The sequence below is a fragment of the Taudactylus pleione genome, unplaced genomic scaffold (genome assembly GCF_031769625.1).
Source record: "Taudactylus pleione unplaced genomic scaffold, aTauple2 ptg000949l, whole genome shotgun sequence".
Classification (NCBI taxonomy): Eukaryota; Metazoa; Chordata; class Amphibia; order Anura; family Myobatrachidae; genus Taudactylus; species Taudactylus pleione.
The window spans coordinates 69,361-96,528 of record NW_028285350.1 but is presented as its reverse complement, the minus strand read 5'-3'; the positions used below and the strand labels follow the sequence as shown (position 1 = coordinate 96,528).

The following is a 27,168-nucleotide window of genomic DNA, read 5'->3' as shown; positions in this document are numbered from 1 at the left end:
TTACACTGCTACTCTGTCCTCACCTCCTGTACTGCTCTCTTACACTGCTACTATGTCCTCACCTCCTGTACTGCTCTATTACACTGCTACTCTGTCCTCACCTCCTGTACTGCTCTATTACACTGCTAATCTGTCCTCACCTCCTGTACTGCTCTATTACACTGCTACTCTGTCCTCACCTCCTGTACTGCTCTATTACACTGCTACTCTGTCCTCACCTCCTGTACTGCTCTATTACACTGCTACTCTGTCCTCACCTCCTGTACTGCTCTATTACACTGCTACTCTGTCCTCACCTCCTGTACTGCTCTATTACACTGCTACTCTGTCCTCACCTCCTGTACTGCTCTATTACACTGCTACTCTGTCCTCACCTCCTGTACTACTCTATTACACTGCTACTTTGTCCTCACCTCCTGTACTACTCTATTACACTGCTACTCTGTCCTCACCTCCTGTACTGCTCTATTACACTGCTACTCTGTCCTCACCTCCTGTACTGCTCTATTACACTGCTACTCTGTCCTCACCTCCTGTACTGCTCTATTACACTGCTACTCTGTCCCCACCTCGTGTACTGCTCTATTACACTGCTACTCTGTCCTCACCTCCTGTACTGCTCTCTTACACTGCTACTCTGTCCCCAACCACTTGTACTGCTCTATTACACTGCTACTCTGTCCCCACCTCCTGTACTGCTCTATTACACTGCTAATCTGTCCTCACCTCCTGTACTGCTCTATTACACTACTACTCTGTCCTCACCTCCTGTACTGCTCTATTACACTACTACTCTGTCCTCACCTCCTGTACTGCTCTATTACACTGCTACTCTGTCCTCACCTCCTGTACTGCTCTCTTACACTGCTACTCTGTCCTCACCTCCTGTACTGCTCTATTACACTGCTACTCTGTCCTCACCTCCTGTACTGCTCTATTACACTACTACTCTGTCCTCACCTCCTGTACTGCTCTATTACACTGCTAATATATCCCCACCTCCTGTACTGCTCTATTACACTGCTAATATATCCCCACCTCCTGTACTGCTCTATTACACTGCTACTCTGTCCTCACCTCCTGTACTGCTCTATTACACTGCTAATCTGTCCTCACCTCCTGTACTGCTCTATTACACTGCTACTCTGTCCTCACCTCCTGTACTGCTCTATTACACTGCTACTCTGTCCTCACCTCCTGTACTGCTCTATTACACTGCTACTCTGTCCTCACCTCCTGTACTACTCTATTACACTGCTACTTTGTCCTCACCTCCTGTACTACTCTATTACACTGCTACTCTGTCCTCACCTCCTGTACTGCTCTATTACACTGCTACTCTGTCCTCACCTCCTGTACTGCTCTATTACACTGCTACTCTGTCCTCACCTCCTGTACTGCTCTATTACACTGCTACTCTGTCCTCACCTCCTGTACTGCTCTATTACACTGCTAATATGTCCTCACCTCCTGTACTGCTCTATTACACTGCTACTCTATCCTCACCTCCTGTACTGCTCTATTACACTGCTACTCTGTCCCCACCTCGTGTACTGCTCTATTACACTGCTACTCTGTCCTCACCTCCTGTACTGCTCTCTTACACTGCTACTCTTTCCCCAACCACTTGTACTGCTCTATTACACTGCTACTCTGTCCCCACCTCCTGTACTGCTCTATTACACTGCTACTCTGTCCTCACCTCCTGTACTGCTCTATTACACTGCTACTCTGTCCTCACCTCCCTCTACTGCTCTATTACACTGCTACTCTGTCCTCACCTCCTGCACTGCTCTATTACACTGCTACTCTGTCCTAACCTCCTGTACTGCTCTATTACACTGCTACTCTGTCCTAACCTCCTGTACTGCTCTATTACATTGTATAAATTAACCCACCTATCCATGTACACCTTGGTCACTGACTACCGTCTTTCTCTGCCTCTTGTTTCCCATGTACACAATGGCCCAGGGTCACTATTCCTTTTTCTTTCGCAGAATATTTTAAAGAGGACGGAGGAGGGTTCCGAGAGTGAGCAAACCGCAAGCAAAGCCCTGGATGTTGTGTCAAAGGTCTGTATAATAAACCACAGTGCTCCAGAGAGTCCATGTTATACGATTACAGACATAGGATCACACTTTGTGCGCACAAAAAATGCTTCCATTATGGGACCCCAGCTACAGTCAGGTGCATAAATATTGGGACATTGACAGAATTTTCATATTTTGGCCTCTATTCACCACCACAATGGCTTTGAAATGAAACAAACAAGATGTGCTTTACCTGCAGACTTTCAGATTTAATTTGAGGGTAATTACATCCAAATCGGGTGAACGGTGTAGAAATTACAATGGTTTCTATATGTGCCTCCCACTTTTTAAGGGGCCAAAAGTAATGGGACTATCAACTCAAAAGCTATTTCATGGACAGGTGTGGGCTATTCCCTCGTTATTTCATTATCAATTAAGCAGGTAAAATGTCTGGAGTTGATTCTAGGTGTGACATTTGCATTTGGAATCAGTTGCTGTCGACTCTCAATAAATATGAGATCCAAAGAGCTGTCACTATCAGTGAAGCAAGCCATCATTAGGCTGAGAAATCAAAACAAACCCATCAGAGAGATATCAAAAACATTAGGTGTGGCCAAATCAACTGTTTGGAACATTCTTAAAAAGAAAGAATGCACCGGAGAGCTCAGCAACACCAAAAGACCCGGAAGACCACGGAAAACAACTGTGGTGGATGACAGAAGAATTATTTCCCTGGTGAAGAAAAACCCCTTCACAACAGTTGGCCAAATCAAGAACACTCTCCAGGAGGTAGGTGTATATGTGTCAAAGTCAACAATCAAGAGAAGACTTCACAAGAGTGAATATAGAGGGTTCACCACAAGATGTAAACCATTGGTGAGCCTCAAAAACAGGAAGACCAGATTAGAGTTTGCCAAACAACATCTAAAAAAGCCATTACAGTTCTGGAACAACATCCTATGGATAGATGAGACAAAGATCAACTTGTACCAGAGTGATGGGAAGAGAAGAGTATGGAGAAGGAAAGGAACTGCTCATGATCCAAAACATACCACCTCATCAGTGAAGCATGGTGGTGGTAGTGTCATGGCGTGGGCATGTATGGCTGCCAATGGAATTGGTTCCCTTGTATTTATTGATGATATGACTGCTGACAAAAGCAGCAGAATGAATTCTGAAGTGTTTCGGGCAATATTATATGCTCATATTCATTGGACGGCTCTTCACAGTGCAGATGGACAATTACCTGAAGCATACTGCAAAAGCAACCAAAGAGTTTTTTTAAGGCTAAAAAGTGGAATGTTATGCAATGGCCAAGTCAATCCCCTGACCTGAATCCGATTGAGCATGCATTTCACTTGATGAAGACAAAACTGAAGGGAAAATGCCCCAAGAACAAGCAGGAACTGAAGACATTTGCAGTAGAGGCCTGGCAGAGCATCACCAGGGATGAAACCCAGCGTCTGGTGATGTCTATGCGTTCCAGACTTCAGGCTGTAATTGCCTGCAAAGGATTTGCAACAAAGTATTAAAAAGTGAAAGTTAGATTTAGGATTGTTTAGTTTGTCCCATTACTTTTGGCCCCTTAAAAAGTGGGAGGCACATATAGAAACCGTTGTAATTCCTACACCATTCACCTGATTTGGATGTAATTACCCTCAAATTAAATCTGAAAGTCTGCAGGTAAAGCACATCTTGTTTGTTTCATTTCACAGCCATTGTGGTGGTGAATAGAGGCCAAAATATGAAAATTCTGTCAATGTCCCAATATTTATGCACCTTACTGTATATAGTAATCATACTGTCGCTAGGGTTGTTCTCGCCCGTCCTGAGCCTATTTTGGGTTGGTCACGTTCCAAAGTCAATTGATATTGGATGAAAGTGAGCTTATCACTGACGTGTGTATTTGAACTTCTTTGCGGCTCCTAATTCTCCGTTAATCCACCTCTTTTCAAAACCGTAATAAGCCGGATTCTACACATCGGTTTTCATCATAGATTCTGCGTTATATTATAAGGCAATTTTTTTTTTTTTTTCTATGCCATCTGGAATGAAATGCGTCAAAGGGCTGATTCGGACCCAAAGTGACTGTTTTTGCGTGAAGCCGCAAAAGCCAGATTTACTACCTTGTGCTAATGCGAGAATCAGTGCACCGCCCACTGATTTTACATAAACCGCAGTAACCGTCTAAGTGCAATAGATCCCTCATAAACAGGCTTTCCCTTTCCGTACGCACGTGCTCACGACACTCCGATGAAACTCCCACCAGACACACATCTTGCCTGCCGCCGCCCAGTTTAAGTCCATTTCACGCGAAGCGAGGTCCGGCAGAGGTCAGTCTGATTTGGAATCTACCGAAGTTTATTATAAGGTGAACAAATTTATCAAAAGTCAATAACATTTAAGAGGGAACATGGTTTTAAAGGACATGCCCCTAAACCTGTAGGTGCAAGGATTGGGGAGATTAGGAACTTTCACCTTTGGAATGACGTTATCAAAGAGCGACCCTCTACTCTGCTCCCCCCACCTTTAGTAATTACTGGTGGGGGTCTGGTATTTAAGGTTTTATACTTGCCTACAGTGCTGTAGTAATTAGGACAAACTGTATCCTCCTTTTGACATTTTTAAGTGTATGCTGAGAACGAGTCAGACTCGTCCTTAGCACTGCAGTGGTTACATAGTGATGATTTTAAAAAATACTTAATTGAAGTATTAAATGTAGTTTTTGTTATTATATGATCATTTACATAAGTATATGGTTGTGCTGAAGTAAAAAATATATCTAGCCTAGAAAGAAGTGGGCAAACCAGTAAACATATATAAGATTAGGACAAATCTGTCACTGACAGAGAACCATTTGAAATCTGCACATATTTCATGATTAATTATGGAGGCACTTTACATAGGGCAAGAGTTTGTAGGCATCACAAGAACGTTGAGACCAGGTCCACTGTGTCTCCGTGTTACATATTGGACAGAGTAACAGACCTGTTCCCACCCGACAGATTATTCAAGAATGTAACCGGGAAGTGGGTCGTATGAAGCAGACGGAGGAATTAATCCACATCTCCTCCAAGATTGAGTTTGACAAGATAAAGGTGAGAATACGCACAGGACATGAATGCCGACTGGTCCTACAATCACATTGTGGACATGTTGGTGACTCCTTAGAGCTATTCTACTGGCGGGACACTTGCAGTTGTGCATGATGTCTCTTATTGGCCAATCTTGTTACAGGCCATCCCGATCATATCTCAGAACCGGTTCCTGGAGAAACAGGGAGAGCTGAGTGAAGTGCAGCAGAAGGGGAGTCTGTTCGGGATCAAGCCGACAAAGCTCACTCCCGTCTATTTCTTCCTGTTCAATGACTTCCTGCTGATAACCCAGAAGAAAAGGTGCAAATCTTCCCTGATCAGTCACTTCCTCAGTCTCCTTCTCTGTCCTCACCCATAATCTCCTCCATCACTATCACTGTATCTTCTCTGCTGTATCCAAGTTTTAGATAGGTCTCTACTCACCAACACAGAGTACAAATGATAGAGATCAATGTCACTTCTCCTTACTCCTCCTTCTATCCATCACTGGTCTCTTCTCTATCACCTCACCTCTTTGATATTCCTCTGTAATTATGCCTTATTCCTACTCCATCCATCACCTGTCTCCTCTTCTCTATCACCCCACCACTCTTCTCTTCCTCCCTCATTATGCCTTATTCCTACTCCATCCATCACCTGTCTCCTCTTCTCTATCACCCCACCACTCTTCTCTTCCTCCCTCATTATGCCTTATTCCTACTCCATCCATCACCTGTCTCCTCTTCTTTATCACCCCACCACTCTTCTCTTTCTCCCTCATTATGCCTTACTCTTTATATGCTCCATCCATCACCTGTCTCCTCTTCTCTATCACCCCAACACTCTTCTCTTCCTCCCTCATTATGCCTTACTCCTCCTATACTCCATCACCTGTCTCCTCTTCTCTATCACCCCCACTCTTCTCTTCCTCCCTCATTATGCCATACTCCTCCTATACTCTATCCATCACCTGTCTCCTCTTCTCTATCACCTCACCACTCTTCTCTTCCTCCCTCATTGTGCCTTACTCCTCCTATACTCCATCCATCACCTGTCTCCTCTTCTCTATCACCCCACCACTCTTCTCTTCCTCCCTCATTATGCCTTACTCCTCCTATACTCCATCCATCACCTGTCTCCTCTTCTCTATCACCCCACCACTCTTCTCTTCCTCCCTCATTATGCCTTACTCCTCCTATACTCTATCCATCACCTGTCTCCTCTTCTCTATCACACCAACACTCTTCTCTTCCTCCCTCATTGTGCCTTACTCCTCCTATACTCCATCCATCACCTGTCTCCTCTTCTCCATCACCTCACCACTCTTCTCTTCCCCTGACCCTGCTCTCTTCTCCCCTGATCCCGCTCTTTTTTCCTCCCCTGTCCCCTGTATTTATCTGCCTTATTGCTCTGTCATTATTCAGCTCGGACCGTCATGTTGTTCTGGATTATGTACATCGCTCTCTGGTTCAGCTCCAGTCCTGTCCTACAATGGAGAACAGCTTCTTCCTGACCTTACTGGAGAATCATCAGGGAAAGACGTGCGACCGTCTATTCAAAGCACCCACTCAGTAAGTGTATCCCTCCCCCTGCAGGGCGACACAGACAGAAGGGAGCTATGAGCCTGTCCCTCCCCCTGCAGGGTGACACAGACAGAAGGGAGCTATGAACCTGTCCCTCCCCCTGCAGGGTGACTCAGACAGAAGGGAGCTATGAGCCTGTCCTTCCCCCTGCAGGGTGACACAGACAGAAGGGAGCTATGAGCCTGTCCCTCCCCCTGCAGGGTGACACAGACAGAAGGGAGCTATGAGCCTGTCCCTCCCCCTGCAGGGTGACACAGACAGAAGGGAGCTATGAGCCTGTCCCTCCCCCTGCAGGGTGACACAGACAGAAGGGAGCTATGAGCCTGTCCCTCCCCCTGCAGGGTGACACAGACAGAAGGGAGCTATGAGCCTGTCCCTCCCCCTGCAGGGTGACACAGACAGAAGGAAGCTACAGTATGAGCCTTGTCCCTCCCCCTGCAGGGTGACACAGACAGAAGGGAGCTATGAGCCTGTCCCTCCCCCTGCAGGGTGACACAGACAGAAGGGAGCTATGAGCCTGTCCCTCCCCCTGCAGGGTGACTCAGACAGAAGGGAGCTATGAGCCTGTCCCTCCCCCTGCAGGGTGACACAGACTGAAGGGAGCTATGAGCCTGTTCCTCCCCCTGCAGGGTGACACAGACAGAAGGGAGCTATGAGCCTGTCCCTCCCCCTGCAGGGTGACACAGACAGAAGGAAGCTACAGTATGAGCCTTGTCCCTCCCCCTGCAGGGTGACACAGACAGAAGGGAGCTATGAGCCTGTCCCTCCCCCTGCAGGGTGACACAGACAGAAGGGAGCTATGAGCCTGTCCCTCCCCCTGCAGGGTGACACTCACCTTTATGTACTTCTATATGTTTGTGCAGATCTGACTTACATCGGTGGGTGGCAGCTTTTCCCAGTAAGAATGACGACACGTTGTCCGGCTGTGACACAATATATGAGGACTGGGGTGAGTTTCCTCCATGTGACAATGACTATGTGCTGCAATTGTTGTCTGTAGCTTAGAGTCTGCGGGGTAAATTTACTAAGATTCGTGTTGGTGCCGATTTGCATTCTCGGGTGAAAATATTACTTTTTTGCAAATCGGGAATTTACGATCATTAAAGTGATTTTTTCATCTTTTTTGGTTGAAATCAGGTGGTTTAATGCCACAAATTCGGCCGTTTTGAACAATAGAAATGATATCGCCATCGGCTCAATTCGGATGTACTTTTAATTCATTTCTGCCTAAATCGGGAATTTACCATTATTCGTTTGCTAAAGTAGCCCGTTTTACGCTCAAATCGGGGACTCAATAGAAGTTTTAAATGCACCACCTCCAGAGCTGTGAGTTGCAATCCAACATACACAAATCAGTGTATGTGTTCATGGAAAGTGTTCAAAGGGTTAATTTTTGGAAAATAAATTACGTCGGGTTCCCCCCCAAAAGCATAACCAGCCCCGGACTAGTCAGCCAGTCCTGGTTCCTTAAATTACGGGGAAACAAAATGAGTAGGGTTCCACCATAATTTAAGAACCAGCACCAGGCTGCCGGGCCAGTCCTGGTTTTAAATATAGGGGGAAAAAAATGCATAGGGCTCCCCCTATATTTCAAACCAGCACCGGACCTAAAACGACTGGGGTGTAATGCCACAGCCCGGAGACCCTATTACTGGGTCTCCAGGGCCAAAGCATTATCAGCCCAAGTCGGTCAGGCCAAGCCCGGAGATCTCAGGGGAGGTGGGGTCCCCCCTCTCCCGAACCCCAGGCTTGGTCTGAAGCCGGGGCTCTTCCCCGCACATCTGGAGCGGTGGGTACGGGGGTAATAAAGTTAAGAATAGAAGAAAACTATTGTATCTTACAGTGGGACTACAGGTGCTTGCATGCCTGCCCTTTGGCACTTGTGGAACTACAAGTGCCAGCAGGTGGCTGGCACCCGTACCCCCACTGTAAAATAAATAGTTAAAGACATAACACACACCTTAGATAGTACAAGTTTATTACATACATCCATGAATCACACATACTTACCTGTACTAGCCGGTCTGTCCTCTTCTCCAATGTAGATAAACGTGTGGAATGACCTGCAAAAAAGATCGTATAGTGACATCCACCCTCGCTGCTGGTCTCCATAGCATCCAGGGCGGTCTTTGCAAAAAACGAAACCGAGTACCTGATCCATATACTTACCATTAGCGGTGTATGTGTGTCACCACATACCCCTCTAATCGGCTCCTGGTTCAACAGTGAGAACAGTCAGGAGCCGCCAGCCAATCAGTGCCCGCTAACTGTAGAGTGGCCGCTGATTGGCTTCGGCTCCTGACAGTTCCCACGTGGGCTGTTCATTGAGTCAGGAGCCGGAGCCAATCAGCGGCCGCTCTACAGTTAGCGGCTGCTGATTGGCTGGCGGCTCCTGAGTCGGGAGCTGGTTAGCGGGGTATGTGGTGACACACATACACCGCTAATGGTAATTATATGGATCGGGTACTCGGTTTATTTTTATTTTTTGCAAAGACCGTCCTGGATGCTACAGAGACCAGCGCGAGGATGGAATTGACTATACGATCTGTTTTGCAGGTCATTTACATTGGAGAAGAGGACAGACCGGCTAGTACAGGTAAGTATATGTGATTCATAGATGTATGTAATAAACTTGTACTATCTAAGGTGTGTGTGTGTTATGTCTTTATTTAACTATTTATTTTACAGTGGGGGTACGGGTGCCGGCCGCCTGCTGGCACTTGTAGTTCCACAAGTGCCAAAGTGCAGGCATGCTGTGACCTGTAGTCCCACTGTAAAATACAATGGTGTTCTACTATTCTCCACTTTATTACCCCTGTACCCACCGCTCCAGGGGTGCGGGGAAGAGCCCCCGGCTCCAGACCAAGCCTGGGGTTCGGGAGATGAGGTACCCCTTTTTTATGGGCTCCCCACCTCCCGTGAGAGCCTGGGCTTGGCCTGACCAACGGGGTGAGAATGCTTTGGCCCTGGAGACTCGGTAATAGGGTCTCCAGGCTGTGGCATTACACCCCAGTTGTTTTGGGTCCGGTGCTGGTTTTAAAAATAGGGGGATTATGCATTTTTTTCCCCCTATATTTAAAACCAGGACTAGCCATACAGCCTGGTGCTGATTCCTAAATTATGGTGGAACCCTACTCGTTTTATTCCCAGTAAATTTTGGAACCAGGACTATCTGACACGTCCGGGGCTAGTTATGCTTTTTGGGGGGGGGACCCCACGTCAATTTTTATCTTAATATTAACCCTTAAAATATTTAAAAAAATACACAAGCAGGCTGCACATATTTCACTGATGTGTGCAGCCTGCCTGTTAGGGAGAGAAATTCGGACGGTGAAATCGGGACTTCAAAACGGACAGGATCGACCAAATGCACCATCCCGGGAGCTTGGTATATTCCCGATTTTTAAAGTGAAAAAAATGGCCGTTTTTGATCGATCCTATCCGAGTTGGAAAACTGACTTATCGGGACCAACATGAACCTTCATAAAGTTACCCCTGCATCTCTGAGCGAGGGGAAGAAAGGCCATCACCAGCTGAGACTGACTGCTGTGCGGCACTCTCAGGGAGACACAGTGAGCCTGCACACAGCCAATTTCAAATCAATAAAACAGAAAAATAGTGACTTGCGATTTTACATTTTGTAACTGAAATGCTGACAGCAGATCACTAGTTACATTAAAATCATCAAAAACAATAATAATTTATTTCTCATCCCTGTCTCCCGGTGATTTCATACAAGTGTCTCTCTCCCCAGACTGCCCCCAGGTGCACTGCGTGGAGCAGTATACCGCCGTACAGACCGATGAGCTCAACCTGGAGCCTGCTGACATCATCAACGTGCTGCGGAAAACATCTGAGGGTAAGCGCAGGGGGCGGAGCTTAGATAAGAATACGTTACATGTAAACATCTGACATGAGACCACATCTATTGTACAGAGAGATGTGCAGCCTGCAGAGCTGACACTCTAATATACAGAGAGGATAGAGCATATAGGGGGAGATGCAGTAAACCTTGGACAGTGATAAAGTACCAACCAATCAGCTCCTTACTCAATTATCAAACACAGCCTGTAACATGACAGGAGCTGATTGGTTGGTACTTTATCACTCTCCAAGGCTTCCCCCATAGAGAGATGTGCAGCCTGCAGAGCTGACACTCTAATATACAGAGAGGATTAAGATATATTTTATGTCTGGGTTCCTCCAGTCCTGTTAACAGGACAGGTTTCTTTGCAATATTACTTGTTTTTTTCCAATCCGTTAAGTTCTTTTTACTGTCTCACCTTGGAATAAATGACCTGTGTCTTGAAGGCATGGCTGCTTGACATAAAGAAAAGACTGTTCTCCTGCAGAGCTGACTCTCTATTTTCTCTGACCAGGTTGGTATGAGGGCATACGGCTGTCCGATGGGAAGAAGGGCTGGTTTTCCTCTCGCTATGTCCAGGAGATCACGAACGAGCACGTCAGGAGGAGGAACCTGCGAGAGCGTTACCGGGTGCTCCAGGCCGCGCGGCAGATCGTCACCCTGTCCGGTGACACCAGGAAGAAAGCCAGTTCAGCCTGAGCTGCCTGGAGGCGAACCGCGTCAGCGTTGGGGTCTCCGCCTGGTTAGCCAAGTGCCTGCACTTACTGGACATAGGCCGGGGTTTGGCTGCCTGCTTCATACACAAATAGGAGATAACCTTATGCAGGCCGGTTATTGGAAACCATTGAAAGACCACTCGAGACAAAGCCATGAATATGCTGCTATCTTCTGGGTTAATGCTTAGTGTTTCCTAGCAGCACTGGGAAGAGCCTCCAAGGAATCTATGGATAAGCACAAACGTCCCCCAGAAAGGGACCAATTTCGCATTCTGCACAGGAACTGTTGATTACAATGAGCTCAATGTACTGTAGGTTCCCGTTGGTTTTTGGCCTACCCTCAAATGGTTCCCCAACTGTTCTAAGCTTGAAGACCATCATCTGCTCTAGAGGAACCTGGAAACCATGAGTGACATTAGGCCCAAGTGGTCAAACCTTAGACAGCCCTCCTGGTAGAGCGGTTAGGATGGGCCCATCTCATCCTGTGCCAAAACCGTACTGCCAAGATTTACTGCGTTGTGATGTTTTTGGAACACTAAGACGACCAGGGTACATGGACAAAAGGGAAATCCGTCACGTTAGACCAATGTTCACCTCGGGACTGGAAAAGAAAATTGCACAAAACACCAGTGTCCGTAGTGAGAGGACATGAAGACACTGCCAGCTGGAGAGGCCGCGATGGGGCGGTCATCTCTACACACAGGGGGCAGTGCACGGATTTTATTCCTGGCTCGTACTATTATTTATCTCTGTCTGTGATGGTTGTGATGAAGTTCACAGGATCAAGTGTTTTATGTATCTTATACAGGGAAAATAATGTGTTGTATATTTTGAAGCCAATATGTTATTTCAAGTCGCGTGAAGTAAAACCTTTTTCTCTGGTATGTGTCGTGTCATGGCAAATGCATGAAACCAGACTTTCTACACAAATGGTCCCTCTGACTGCGCCTAGCGAAGGAAGACATTATGTGGGCTGAAACAATATTCAGGAGACTAGAACATTACGGTTCACTAGGAACCAGTGACATCACTGAGAATGCAGCCTACCCATTCACTAGTGATATCACAGAGAATGCAACCTATCCAGTCATTAGTGACCAGTGACATCACTGAGAATGCAGCCTACCCATTCACTAGTGACATCACTGAGAATGCAGCCTACCCATTCACTAGTGATATCACAGAAAATGCAGCCTACCCATTCACTAGTGAACAGTGACAGCACTGAGAATGCAGCCTACCCATTCACTAGTGACCAGTGACATCACTGAGAATGCAGCCTACCCATTCACTAGTGACCAGTGACAGCACTGAGAATGCAGCCTATCCAGTCACTAGTGACCAGTGACAGCACTGAGAATGCAGCCTACCCATTCACTAGTGACCAGTGACAGCACTGAGAATGCAGCCTACCCATTCACTAGTGATATCACAGAAAATGCAGCCTACCCATTCACTAGTGAACAGTGACAGCACTGAGAATGCAGCCTACCCATTCACTAGTGACCAGTGACATCACTGAGAATGCAGCCTACCCATTCACTAGTGACCAGTGACAGCACTGAGAATGCAGCCTATCCAGTCACTAGTAACCAGTGACAGCACTGAGAATGCAGCCTACCCAGTCACTAGTGACCAGTGACAGCACTGAGAATGCAGCCTACCCATTCACTAGTGACCAGTGACATCACTGAGAATGCAGCCTACCCATTCACTAGTGACCAGTGACATCACTGAGAATGCAGCCTACCCATTCACTAGTGATATCACAGAAAATGCAGCCTACCCATTCACTAGTGAACAGTGACAGCACTGAGAATGCAGCCTACCCATTCACTAGTGACCAGTGACATCACTGAGAATGCAGCCTACCCATTCACTAGTGACCAGTGACAGCACTGAGAATGCAGCCTATCCAGTCACTAGTGACCAGTGACAGCACTGAGAATGCAGCCTACCCATTCACTAGTGACCAGTGACATCACTGAGAATGCAGTGACCAGTGACAGCACTGAGAATGCAGCCTACCCATTCACTAGTGACCAGTGACATCACTGAGAATGCAGCCTACCCATTCACTAGTGACCAGTGACATCACTGAGACTGCAGCCTACCCATTCACTAGTGACCAGTGACATCACAGAGTGCAGCCTACCCATTCACTAGTGACCAGTGACAGCACTGAGAATGCAGCCTACCCATTCACTAGTGACCAGTGACATCACTGAGAATGCAGCCTATCCATTCACTAGTGACCAGTGACATCACTGAGAATGCAGCCTACCCATTCACTAGTGACCAGTGACATCACTGAGAATGCAGCCTATCCATTCACTAGTGATATCACAGAAAATGCAACCTATCCATTCACTAGTGAACAGTGACAGCACTGAGAATGCAGCCTACCCATTCACTAGTGACATCACTGAGAATGCAGCCTATCCATTCACTAGTGACCAGTGACATCACTGAGAATGCAGCCTACCCATTCACTAGTGACATCACAGAGAATGCAGACTATCTAGTCACTAGTGACCAGTGACATCACTGAGAATGCAGCCTACCCATTCACTAGTGACATCACAGAGAATGCAGACTATCCAGTCACTAGTGAACATTGACATCACAGAGAATAGCGTCTCTAGCTATTCACTAGGAACCAGTGATGTCACCGGGGAATGCAACCTATCCAGTCACTAGGAACCAGTGACATCACTGAGAATGCAGCCTATCCATTCACTAGTGATATCACAGAGAATGCAACCTATCCAGTCATTAGTGACCAGTGACAGCACTGAGAATGCAGCCTATCCATTCACTAGTGAACAGTGACAGCACTGAGAATGCAGCCTATCCAGGCACTAGTGAACAGTGACATCACAGAGAATAGCATCTCTAGCTATTCACTAGGAACCAGTGATATCAACGGGGAATGCAGCCTATCCATTCACTAGGAACCAGTGACATCACTGACAGGCTGTACTATCTGTTAACTAGGAACCAATGAGATCACAGAGTGCAGTCTATTCTTTCACTAGGATGCAGTGACATCACTGAGAGTGCAGCCTATCCATTCAATAGTGAACAGTGACATCACTAAGAGTGCAGCCTATCCATTCACTAGTGACATCACAGAGAATGCAGCCTATCCAGTCACTAGTGACCAGTGACATCACTGAGAATGCAGCCTATCCAGTCACTAGTGAACAGTGACATCATAGAGAATAGCATCTCTAGCTATTCACTAGGAACCTGTGATGTCACTGGGGAATGCAACCTATCCAGACACTAGGAACCAGTGACATCACTGAGAATGCAGCCTACCCATTCACTAGTGACCAGTGACATCACTGAGAATGCAGCCTATCCATTCACTAGTGATATCACAGAGAATGCAACCTATCCAGTCACTAGTGACCAGTGACAGCACTGAGAGTGCAACCTACCCATTCACTAGTGAACAGTGACAGCACTGAGAATACAGCCTACCCATTCACTAGTGACCAGTGACATCACTGAGAATGCAGCCTACCCATTCACTAGTGACCAGTGACATCACTGAGAATGCAGCCTATCCATTCACTAGTGACATCACTGAGAATGCAGCCTATCCATTCACTAGTGACCAGTGACATCACTTAGAATGCAGCCTATCCAGTCACTAGTGAACAGTGACAGCACTGAGAATGCAGCCTATCCAGTCACTAGTGAACAGTGACATCACAGAGAATAGCGTCTCTAGCTATTCACTAGGAAACAGTGATGTCACCGGGGAATGCAGCCTATCCATTCACTAGGAACCAGTGACATCACTGATAGGCTGTACTATCTGTTAACTAGGAACCAATGAGATCACAGAGTGCAGTCTATTCTTTCACTAGGATGCAGTGCCATCACTGAGAGTGCAGCCTATCCATTCAATAGTGACCAGTGACATCACTGAGAGTGCAGCCTATCCATTCACTAGTGACCAGTGACAGCACTGAGAATGCAGCCTATTCAGTCACTAGTGAACAGTGACATCACAGAGAATAGCATTTCTAGCTATTCATTAGGAACCAGTGATGTCACTTGGGAATGCAACCTATCCAGTCACTAGGAACCAGTGACATCACTGAGAATGCAGCCTTCCCATTCACTAGTGATATCACAGAGAATACAACCTATCCAGTCACTAGTGACCAGTTACAGCACTGAGAGTGCAACCTACCCATTCACTAGTGACCAGTGACATCACTGAGAATACAGCCTACCCATTCACTAGTGACCAGTGACATCACTGAGAATGCAGCCTACCCATTCACTAGTGACCAGTGACATCACTGAGAATGCAGCCTACCCATTCACTAGTGACCAGTGACATCACTGAGAAGGCAGCCTACCCATTCACTAGTGATCACAGAAAATGCAGCCTACCCATTCACTAGTGAACAGTCACAGCACTGAGAATGCAGCCTACTCATTCACTAGTGACCAGTGACATCACTGAGAATGCAGCCTACCCATTCACTAGTGACCAGTGACAGCACTGAGAATGCAGCCTATCCTGTCACTAGTGACCAGTGCCTTCACTGAGAATGCAGCCTACCCATTCACTAGTGACCAGTGACATCACTGAGAATGCAGCCTACCCATTCACTAGTGACCAGTGACATCACTGAGAGTGCAGCCTACCCATTCACTAGTGACCAGTGACAGCACTGAGAATGCAGCCTACCCATTCACTTGTGATATCACAGAGAATGCAACCTATCCATTCACTAGTGACCAGTGACAGCACTGAGAATGGAGCCTACCCATTCACTAGTGACCAGTGACATCACTGAGAATGCAGCCTATCCATTCACTAGTGACCAGTGACATCACTGAGAATGCAGCCTATCCATTCACTAGTGATATCACAGAAAATGCAACCTATCCATTCACTAGTGACCAGTGACATCACTGAGAATGCAGCCTACCCATTCACTAGTGACATCACAGAGAATGCAGACTATCCAGTCACTAGTGACCAGTGACATCATTGAGAATGCAGCCTATCCAGTCACTAGTGAACATTGACATCACAGAGAATAGCGTCTCTAGCTATTCACTAGGAACCAGTGATGTCACCGGGGAATGCAACCTATCCAGTCACTAGGAACCAGTGACATCACTGAGAATGCAGCCAATCCATTCACTAGTGATATCACAGAATGCAACCTATCCAGTCATTAGTGACCAGTGACAGCACTGAGAATGCAGCCTATCCATTCACTAGTGAACAGTGACAGCACTGAGAATGCAGCCTATCCAGTCACTAGTGAACAGTGACATCACAGAGAATAGCATCTCTAGCTATTCTCTAGGAACCAGTGATGTCACTGGGGAATGAAACCTATCCAGTCACTAGGAACCAGTGACATCACTGAGAGTGCAACCTACCCATTCACTAGTGACCAGTGACATCACTGATAATGCAGCCTACCCATTCACTAGTGACCAGTGACATCACTGAGAATGCAGCCTACCCATTCACTAGTGACCAGTGACATCACTGAGAATGGAGCCTATCCATTAACTAGTGATATCACAGAGAATGCAACCTATCCAGTCACTAGTTACCAGTGACAGCACTGAGAGTGCAACCTACCCATTCACTAGTGACCAGTGACAGCACTGAGAATGCAGCCTACCCATTCACTAGTGACCAGTGACATCACTGAGAATGCAGCCTATCCATTCACTAGTGACCAGTGACATCACTGAGAATGCAGCCTATCCATTCACTAGTGACCAGTGACATCACTGAGAATGCAGCCTATCCATGCACTAGTGATATCACAGAAAATGCAACCTATCCATTCACTAGTGAACAGTGACAGCACTGAGAATGCAGCCTACCCATTCACTAGTGACATCACTGAGAATGCAGCCTATCCATTCACTAGTGACCAGTGACATCACTTAGAATGCAGCCCACCCATTCACTAGTGACATCACAGAGAATGCAGACTATCCAGTCACTAGTGACCAGTGACATCATTGAGAATGCAGCCTATCCAGTCACTAGTGAACAGTGACAGCACTGAGAATGCAGCCTATCCAGTCACTAGTGAACAGTGACATCACAGAGAATAGCGTCTCTAGCTATTCACTAGGAAACAGTGATGTCACCGGGGAATGCAGCCTATCCATTCACTAGGAACCAGTGACATCACTGATAGGCTGTACTATCTGTTAACTAGGAACCAATGAGATCACAGAGTGCAGTCTATTCTTTCACTAGGATGCAGTGACATCACTGAGAATGCAGCCTATCCATTCACTAGTGATATCACAGAGAATGCAACCTATTAAGTCACTAGTGACCAGTGACAGCACTGAGAGTGCAACCTACCCATTCACTAGTGACCAGTGTCATCACTGAGAATGCAGCCTACCCATTCACTAGTGACCAGTGACATCACTGAGAATGCAGCCTATCCATTCACTAGTGATATCACAGAGAATGCAACCTATCCATTCACTAGTGAACAGTGACCACTGAGAATGCAGCCTACCCATTCACTAGTGACCAGTGACATCAATGAGAATGCAGCCTATCCATTCACTAGTGACTAGTGACATCACAGAGAATGCAGACTATCCAGTCACTAGTGACCAGTGACATCATTGAGAATGCAGCCTATCCAGTCACTAGTGAACAGTGACAGCACTGATAATGCAGCCTATCCAGTCACTAGTGAACAGTGACATCACAGAGAATAGCGTCTCTAGCTATTCACTAGGAAACAGTGATGTCACCGGGAATGCAGCCTATCCATTCACTAGGAACCAGTGACATCACTGATAGGCTGTACTATCTGTTAACTAGGAACCAATGAGATCACAGAGTGCAGTCTATTCTTTCAATAGGATGCAGTGACATCACTGAGAGTGCAGCCTATCCATTCAATAGTGAACAGTGACATCACTGAGAGTGCAGCCTATCCTTTCACTAGTGACTAGTGACATCACAGAGAATGCAGCCTATCCAGTCACTAGTGACCAGTGACATCACTGAGAATGCAGCCTATCCAGTCACTAGTGAACAGTGACATCGCAGAGAATAGCATCTCTAGCTATTCACTAGGAACCTGTGATGTCACTGGGGAATGCAACCTATCCAGTCATTAGGAACCAGTGACATCACTGAGAATGCAGCCTACCCATTCACTAGTGACCAGTGACATCACTGAGAATGCAGCCTACCCATTCACTAGTGATATCACAGAGAATGCAACCTATCCAGTCACTAGTGACCAGTGACAGCACTGAGAGTGCAACCTACCCATTCACTAGTGAACAGTGACAGCACTGAGAATACAGCCTACCCATTCACTAGTGACCAGTGATATCACTGAGAATGCAGCCTACCCATTCACTAGTGACCAGTGACATCACTGAGAATGCAGCCTATCCATTCACTAGTGATATCACAGAGAATGCAACCTATCCATTCACTAGTGAACAGTGACAGCACTGAGAATGCAGCCTACCCATTCACTAGTGACCAGTGACATCAATGAGAATGCAGCCTATCCATTCACTAGTGACATCACAGAGAATGCAGACTATCCAGTCACTAGTGACGAGTGACATCAATGAGAATGCAGCCTATCCAGTCACTAGTGAACAGTGACATCACAGAGAATAGCGTCTCTAGCTATTCACTAGGAAACAGTGATGTCACCGGGGAATGTAGCCTATCCATTCACTAGGAACCAGTGACATCACTGATAGGCTGTACTATCTGTTAACTAGGAACCAATGAGATCACAGAGTGCAGTCTATTCTTTCACTAGGATGCAGTGACATCACTGAGAGTGCAGCCTATCCATTCAATAGTGACCAGTGACATCACTGAGAGGGCAGCTTATCCATTCACTAGTGACCAGTGACAGCACTGAGAATGCAGCCTATCCATTCACTAGTGACTAGTGACATCACAGAGAATGCAGCCTATCCAGTCACTAGTGACCAGTGACATCACTGAGAATGCAGCCTATCCATTCACTAGTGACCAGTGACATCAATGAGAATGCAGCCTATCCATTCACTAGTGACTAGTGACATCACAGAGAATGCAGACTATCCAGTCACTAGTGACCAGTGACATCATTGAGAATGCAGCCCACCCATTCACTAGTGACATCACAGAGAATGCAGACTATCCAGTCACTAGTGACCAGTGACATCATTGAGAATGCAGCCTATCCAGTCACTAGTGAACAGTGACAGCACTGAGAATGCAGCCTACCCATTCACTAGTGACATCACTGAGAATGCAGCCTATCCATTCACTAGTGACCAGTGACATCACTTAGAATGCAGCCCACCCATTCACTAGTGACATCACAGAGAATGCAGACTATCCAGTCACTAGTGACTAGTGATATCACAGAGAATGCAGCCTATCCAGTCACTAGTGACCAGTGACATCACTGAGAATGCAGCCTATTCAGTCACTAGTGAACAGTGACATCACAGAGAATAGCATCTCTAGCTATTCATTAGGAACCAGTGATGTCACTTGGGAATGCAACCTATCCAGTCACTAGGAACCAGTGACATCACTGAGAATGCAGCCTTCCCATTCACTAGTGATATCACAGAGAATGCAACCTATCCAGTCACTAGTGACCAGTTACAGCACTGAGAGTGCAACCTACCCATTCACTAGTGACCAGTGACATCACTGAGAATACAGCCTACCCATTCACTAGTGACCAGTGACATCACTGAGAATGCAGCCTACCCATTCACTAGTGACCAGTGAGATCACTGAGAATGCTGCCTACCCATTCACTAGTGACCAGTGACATCACTGAGAAGGCAGCCTACCCATTCACTAGTGATCACAGAAAATGCAGCCTACCCATTCACTAGTGAACAGTCACAGCACTGAGAATGCAGCCTACTCATTCACTAGTGACCAGTGACATCACTGAGAATGCAGCCTACCCATTCACTAGTGACCAGTGACAGCACTGAGAATGCAGCCTATCCAGTCACTAGTGACCAGTGACTTCACTGAGAATGCAGCCTACCCATTCACTAGTGACCAGTGACATCACTGAGAATGCAGCCTACCCATTCACTAGTGACCAGTGACATCACTGAGAGTGCAGCCTACCCATTCACTAGTGACCAGTGACAGCACTGAGAATGCAGCCTACCCATTCACTTGTGATATCACAGAGAATGCAACCTATCCATTCACTAGTGACCAGTGACAGCACTGAGAATGGAGCCTACCCATTCACTAGTGACCAGTGACATCACTGAGAATGCAGCCTATCCATTCACTAGTGACCAGTGACATCACTGAGAATGCAGCCTATCCATTCACTAGTGATATCACAGAAAATGCAACCTATCCATTCACTAGTGACCAGTGACATCACTGAGAATGCAGCCTACCCATTCACTAGTGACATCACAGAGAATGCAGACTATCCAGTCACTAGTGACCAGTGACATCATTGAGAATGCAGCCTATCCAGTCACTAGTGAACATTGACATCACAGAGAATAGCGTCTCTAGCTATTCACTAGGAACCAGTGATGTCACCGGGGAATGCAACCTATCCAGTCACTAGGAACCAGTGACATCACTGAGAATGCAGCCAATCCATTCACTAGTGATATCACAGAGAATGCAACCTATCCAGTCATTAGTGACCAGTGACAGCACTGAGAATGCAGCCTATCCATTCACTAGTGAACAGTGACAGCACTGAGAATGCAGCCTATCCAGTCACTAGTGAACAGTGACATCACAGAGAATAGCATCTCTAGCTATTCACTAGGAACCAGTGATGTCAACGGGGAATGCAGCCTATCCATTCACTAGGAACCAGTGACATCACTGACAGGCTGTACTATCTGTTAACTAGGAACCAATGAGATCACAGAGTGCAGTCTATTCTTTCACTAGGATGCAGTGACATCACTGAGAGTGCAGCCTATCCATTCAATAGTGAACAGTGACATCACTGAGAGTGCAGCCTATCCATTCACTAGTGACATCACAGAGAATGCAGCATATCCAGTCACTAGTGACCAGTGACATCACTGAGAATGCAGCCTATCCAGTCACTAGTGAACAGTGACATCACAGAGAATAGCATCTCTAGCTATTCACTAGGAACCTGTGATGTCACTGGAGAATGCAGCCTACCCATTCACTAGTGACCAGTGACATCACTGAGAATGCAGCCTATCCATTCACTAGTGATATCACAGAGAATGCAACCTATCCAGTCACTAGTTACCAGTGACAGCACTGAGAGTGCAACCTACCCATTTACTAGTGAACAGTGTCAGCACTGAGAATACAGCCTACCCATTCACTAGTGACCAGTGACATCACTGAGAATGCAGCCTACCCATTCACTAGTGACCAGTGACATCACTGAGAATGCAGCCTATCCATTAACTAGTGATATCACAGAGAATGCAACCTATCCAGTCACTAGTTACCAGTGACAGCACTGAGAGTGCAACCTACCCATTCACTAGTGACCAGTGACAGCACTGAGAATGCAGCCTACCCATTCACTAGTGACCAGTGACATCACTGAGAATGCAGCCTATCCATTCACTAGTGACCAGTGACATCAGTGAGAATGCAGCCTATCCATTCACTAGTGACCAGTGACATCACTGAGAATGCAGCCTATCCATGCACTAGTGATATCACAGAAAATGCAACCTATCCATTCACTAGTGAACAGTGACAGCACTGAGAATGCAGCCTACCCATTCACTAGTGACATCACTGAGAATGCAGCCTATCCATTCACTAGTGAACAGTGACATCACTTAGAATGCAGCCCACCCATTCACTAGTGACATCACAGAGAATGCAGACTATCCAGTCACTAGTGACCAGTGACATCACTGAGAATGCAGCCTACCCATTCACTAGTGACCAGTGACATCACTGAGAATGCAGCCTATCCATTAACTAGTGATATCACAGAGAATGCAACCTATCCAGTCACTAGTTACCAGTGACAGCACTGAGAGTGCAACCTACCCATTCACTAGTGACCAGTGACAGCACTGAGAATGCAGCCTACCCATTCACTAGTGACCAGTGACATCACTGAGAATGCAGCCTATCCATTCACTAGTGACCAGTGACATCACTGAGAATGCAGCCTATCCATTCACTAGTGACCAGTGACATCACTGTGAATGCAGCCTATCCATGCACTAGTGATATCACAGAAAATGCAACCTATCCATTCACTAGTGAACAGTGACAGCACTGAGAATGCAGCCTACCCATTCACTAGTGACATCACTGAGAATGCAGCCTATCCATTCACTAGTGAACAGTGACATCACTTAGAATGCAGCCCACCCATTCACTAGTGACATCACAGAGAATGCAGACTATCCAGTCACTAGTGACCAGTGACATCATTGAGAATGCAGCCTATCCAGTCACTAGTGAACAGTGACAGCACTGAGAATGCAGCCTATCCAGTCACTAGTGAACAGTGACATCACAGAGAATAGCGTCTCTAGCTATTCACTAGGAAACAGTGATATCACCGGGGAATGCAGCCTATCCATTCACTAGGAACCAGTGACATCACTGATAGGCTGTACTATCTGTTAACTAGGAACCAATGAGATCACAGAGTGTAGTCTATTCTTTCACTAGGATGCAGTGACATCACTGAGAGTGCAGCCTATCCATTCACTAGTGACCAGTGACAGCACTGAGAATGCAGCCTGTCCATTCACTAGTGACTAGTGATATCACAGAGAATGCAGCCTATCCAGTCACTAGTGACCAGTGACATCACTGAGAATGCAGCCTATTCAGTCACTAGTGAACAGTGACATCACAGAGAAAAGCATCTCTAGCTATTCATTAGGAACCAGGGATGTCACTGGGGAATGCAACCTATCCAGTCACTAGGAACCAGTGACATCACTGAGAATGCAGCTTACCCACTAACTAGTGATATCACAGAGAATGCAACCTATCCAGTCACTAGTGACCAGTGACAGCACTGAGAGTGCAACCTACCCATTCACTAGTGAACAGTGACAGCACTGAGAATGCAGCCTACCCATTCACTAGTGACCAGTGACATCACTGAGAATGCAGCCTACCCATTCACTAGTGACCAGTGACATCACTGAGAATGCAGTCTACCCATTCACTAGTGATATCACAGAAAATGCAGCCTACCCATTCACTAGTGACCAGTGACATCACTGAGAATGCAGCCTATCCATTCACTAGTGATATCACAGAGAATGCAACCTATTAAGTCACTAGTGACCAGTGACAGCACTGAGAGTGCAACCTACCCATTCACTAGTGACCAGTGTCATCACTGAGAATGCAGCCTACCCATTCACTAGTGACCAGTGACATCACTGAGAATGCAGCCTATCCATTCACTAGTGATATCACAGAGAATGCAACCTATCCATTCACTAGTGAACAGTGACCACTGAGAATGCAGCCTACCCATTCACTAGTGACCAGTGACATCAATGAGAATGCAGCCTATCCAGTCACTAGTGACCAGTGACATCACTGAGAATGCAGCCTATCCAGTCACTAGTGAACAGTGACATCGCAGAGAATAGCATCTCTAGCTATTCACTAGGAACCTGTGATGTCACTGGGGAATGCAACCTATCCAGTCATTAGGAACCAGTGACATCACTGAGAATGCAGCCTACCCATTCACTAGTGACCAGTGACATCACTGAGAATGCAGCCTACCCATTCACTAGTGATATCACAGAGAATGCAACCTATCCAGTCACTAGTGACCAGTGACAGCACTGAGAGTGCAACCTACCCATTCACTAGTGAACAGTGACAGCACTGAGAATACAGCCTACCCATTCACTAGTGACCAGTGATATCACTGAGAATGCAGCCTACCCATTCACTAGTGACCAGTGACATCACTGAGAATGCAGCCTATCCATTCACTAGTGATATCACAGACAATGCAACCTATCCATTCACTAGTGAACAGTGACAGCACTGAGAATGCAGCCTACCCATTCACTAGTGACGAGTGACATCAATGAGAATGCAGCCTATCCATTCACTAGTGACATCACAGAGAATGCAGACTATCCAGTCACTGGTGACGAGTGACATCAATGAGAATGCAGCCTATCCAGTCACTAGTGAACAGTGACATCACAGAGAATAGCGTCTCTAGCTATTCACTAGGAAACAGTGATGTCACCGGGAATGCAGCCTATCCATTCACTAGGAACCAGTGACATCACTGATAGGCTGTACTATCTGTTAACTAGGAACCAATGAGATCACAGAGTGCAGTCTATTCTTTCACTAGGATGCAGTGACATCACTGAGAGTGCAGCCTATCCATTCAATAGTGAACAGTGACATCACTGAGAGTGCAGCCTATCCTTTCACTAGTGACTAGTGACATCACAGAGAATGCAGCCTATCCAGTCACTAGTGACCAGTGACATCACTGAGAATGCAGCCTATCCAGTCACTAGTGAACAGTGACATCGCAGAGAATAGCATCTCTAGCTATTCACTAGGAACCTGTGATGTCACTGGGGAATGCAACCTATCCAGTCATTAGGAACCAGTGACATCACTGAGAATGCAGCCTACCCATTCACTAGTGACCAGTGACATCACTGAGAATGCAGCCTACCCATTCACTAGTGATATCACAGAGAATGCAACCTATCCAGTCACTAGTGACCAGTGACAGCACTGAGAGTGCAACCTACCCATTTACTAGTGAACAGTGACAGCACTGAGAATACAGCCTACCCATTCATTAGTGACCAGTGATATCACTGAGAATGCAGCCTACCCATTCACTAGTGACCAGTGACATCACTGAGAATGCAGCCTATCCATTCACTAGTGATATCACAGAGAATGCAACCTATCCATTCACTAGTGAACAGTGACAGCACTGAGAATGCAGCCTACCCATTCACTAGTGACCAGTGACATCAATGAGAATGCAGCCTATCCATTCACTAGTGACATCACAGAGAATGCAGACTATCCAGTCACTAGTGACGAGTGACATCAATGAGAATGCAGCCTATCCAGTCACTAGTGAACAGTGACATCACAGAGAATAGCGTCTCTAGCTATTCACTAGGAAACAGTGATGTCACCGGGGAATGCAGCCTATCCATTCACTAGGAACCAGTGACATCACTGATAGGCTGTACTATCTGTTAACTAGGAACCAATGAGATCACAGAGTGCAGTCTATTCTTTCACTAGGATGCAGTGACATCACTGAGAGTGCAGCCTATCCATTCAATAGTGACCAGTGACATCACTGAGAGGGCAGCCTATCCATTCACTAGTGACCAGTGACAGCACTGAGATTGCAGCCTATCCATTCACTAGTGACTAGTGACATCACAGAGAATGCAGCCTATCCAGTCACTAGTGACCAGTGACATCACTGAGAATGCAGCCTATCCATTCACTAGTGATATCACAGAGAATGCAACCTATCCATTCACTAGTGAACAGTGACCACTGAGAATGCAGCCTACCCATTCACTAGTGACCAGTGACATCAATGAGAATGCAGCCTATCCATTCACTAGTGACTAGTGACATCACAGAGAATGCAGACTATCCAGTCACTAGTGACCAGTGACATCATTGAGAATGCAGCCCACCCATTCACTAGTGACATCACAGAGAATGCAGACTATCCAGTCACTAGTGACCAGTGACATCATTGAGAATGCAGCCTATCCAGTCACTAGTGAACAGTGACAGCACTGAGAATGCAGCCTACCCATTCACTAGTGACATCACTGAGAATGCAGCCTATCCATTCACTAGTGACCAGTGACATCACTTAGAATGCAGCCCACCCATTCACTAGTGACATCACAGAGAATGCAGACTATCCAGTCACTAGTGACCAGTGACATCATTGAGAATGCAGCCTATCCAGTCACTAGTGAACAGTGACAGCACTGAGAATGCAGCCTATCCAGTCACTAGTGAACAGTGACATCACAGAGAATAGCGTCTCTAGCTATTCACTAGGAAACAGTGATGTCACCGGGGAATGCAGCCTATCCATTCACTAGGAACCAGTGACATCACTGATAGGCTGTACTATCTGTTAACTAGGAACCAATGAGATCACAGAGTGCAGTCTATTCTTTCACTAGGATGCAGTGCCATCACTGAGAGTGCAGCCTATCCATTCAATAGTGACCAGTGACATCACTGAGAGTGCAGCCTATCCATTCACTAGTGACCAGTGACAGCACTGAGAATGCAGCCTGTCCATTCACTAGTGACTAGTGATATCACAGAGAATGCAGCCTATCCAGTCACTAGTGACCAGTGACATCACTGAGAATGCAGCCTATTCAGTCACTAGTGAACAGTGACATCACAGAGAATAGCATCTCTAGCTATTCATTAGGAACCAGTGATGTCACTTGGGAATGCAACCTATCCAGTCACTAGGAACCAGTGACATCACTGAGAATGCAGCCTTCCCATTCACTAGTGATATCACAGAGAATGCAACCTATCCAGTCACTAGTGACCAGTTACAGCACTGAGAGTGCAACCTACCCATTCACTAGTGACCAGTGACATCACTGAGAATACAGCCTACCCATTCACTAGTGACCAGTGACATCACTGAGAGGGCAGCCTATCCATTCACTAGTGACCAGTGACAGCACTGAGATTGCAGCCTATCCATTCACTAGTGACTAGTGACATCACAGAGAATGCAGCCTATCCAGTCACTAGTGACCAGTGACATCACTGAGAATGCAGCCTATCCATTCACTAGTGATATCACAGAGAATGCAACCTATCCATTCACTAGT

At 46.4% G+C, this 27,168-nt stretch overlaps 1 protein-coding gene across 3 annotated transcripts in view; it reads left to right on the top strand.

Moving 5' to 3' along the window:
* The window catches only part of LOC148473243 (rho guanine nucleotide exchange factor 15-like), a 77,604-nt gene extending 65,452 nt beyond the window's left edge, over positions 1-12,152 (top strand). For all 3 annotated transcript variants that reach the window (XM_088459915.1, XM_088459916.1, XM_088459917.1), the window contains 7 exons: positions 1,998-2,072; positions 5,036-5,128; positions 5,268-5,425; positions 6,529-6,675; positions 7,551-7,636; positions 10,442-10,546; positions 11,067-12,152. In XM_088459915.1, coding sequence (XP_088316041.1) covers positions 1,998-2,072; positions 5,036-5,128; positions 5,268-5,425; positions 6,529-6,675; positions 7,551-7,636; positions 10,442-10,546; positions 11,067-11,251 — 849 coding nt within the window. In that variant the 3' untranslated portion in view covers positions 11,252-12,152. The remainder of the gene's footprint in view (positions 1-1,997; positions 2,073-5,035; positions 5,129-5,267; positions 5,426-6,528; positions 6,676-7,550; positions 7,637-10,441; positions 10,547-11,066) is intronic.
* The last annotated feature ends 15,016 nt before the right edge of the window (positions 12,153-27,168 follow it).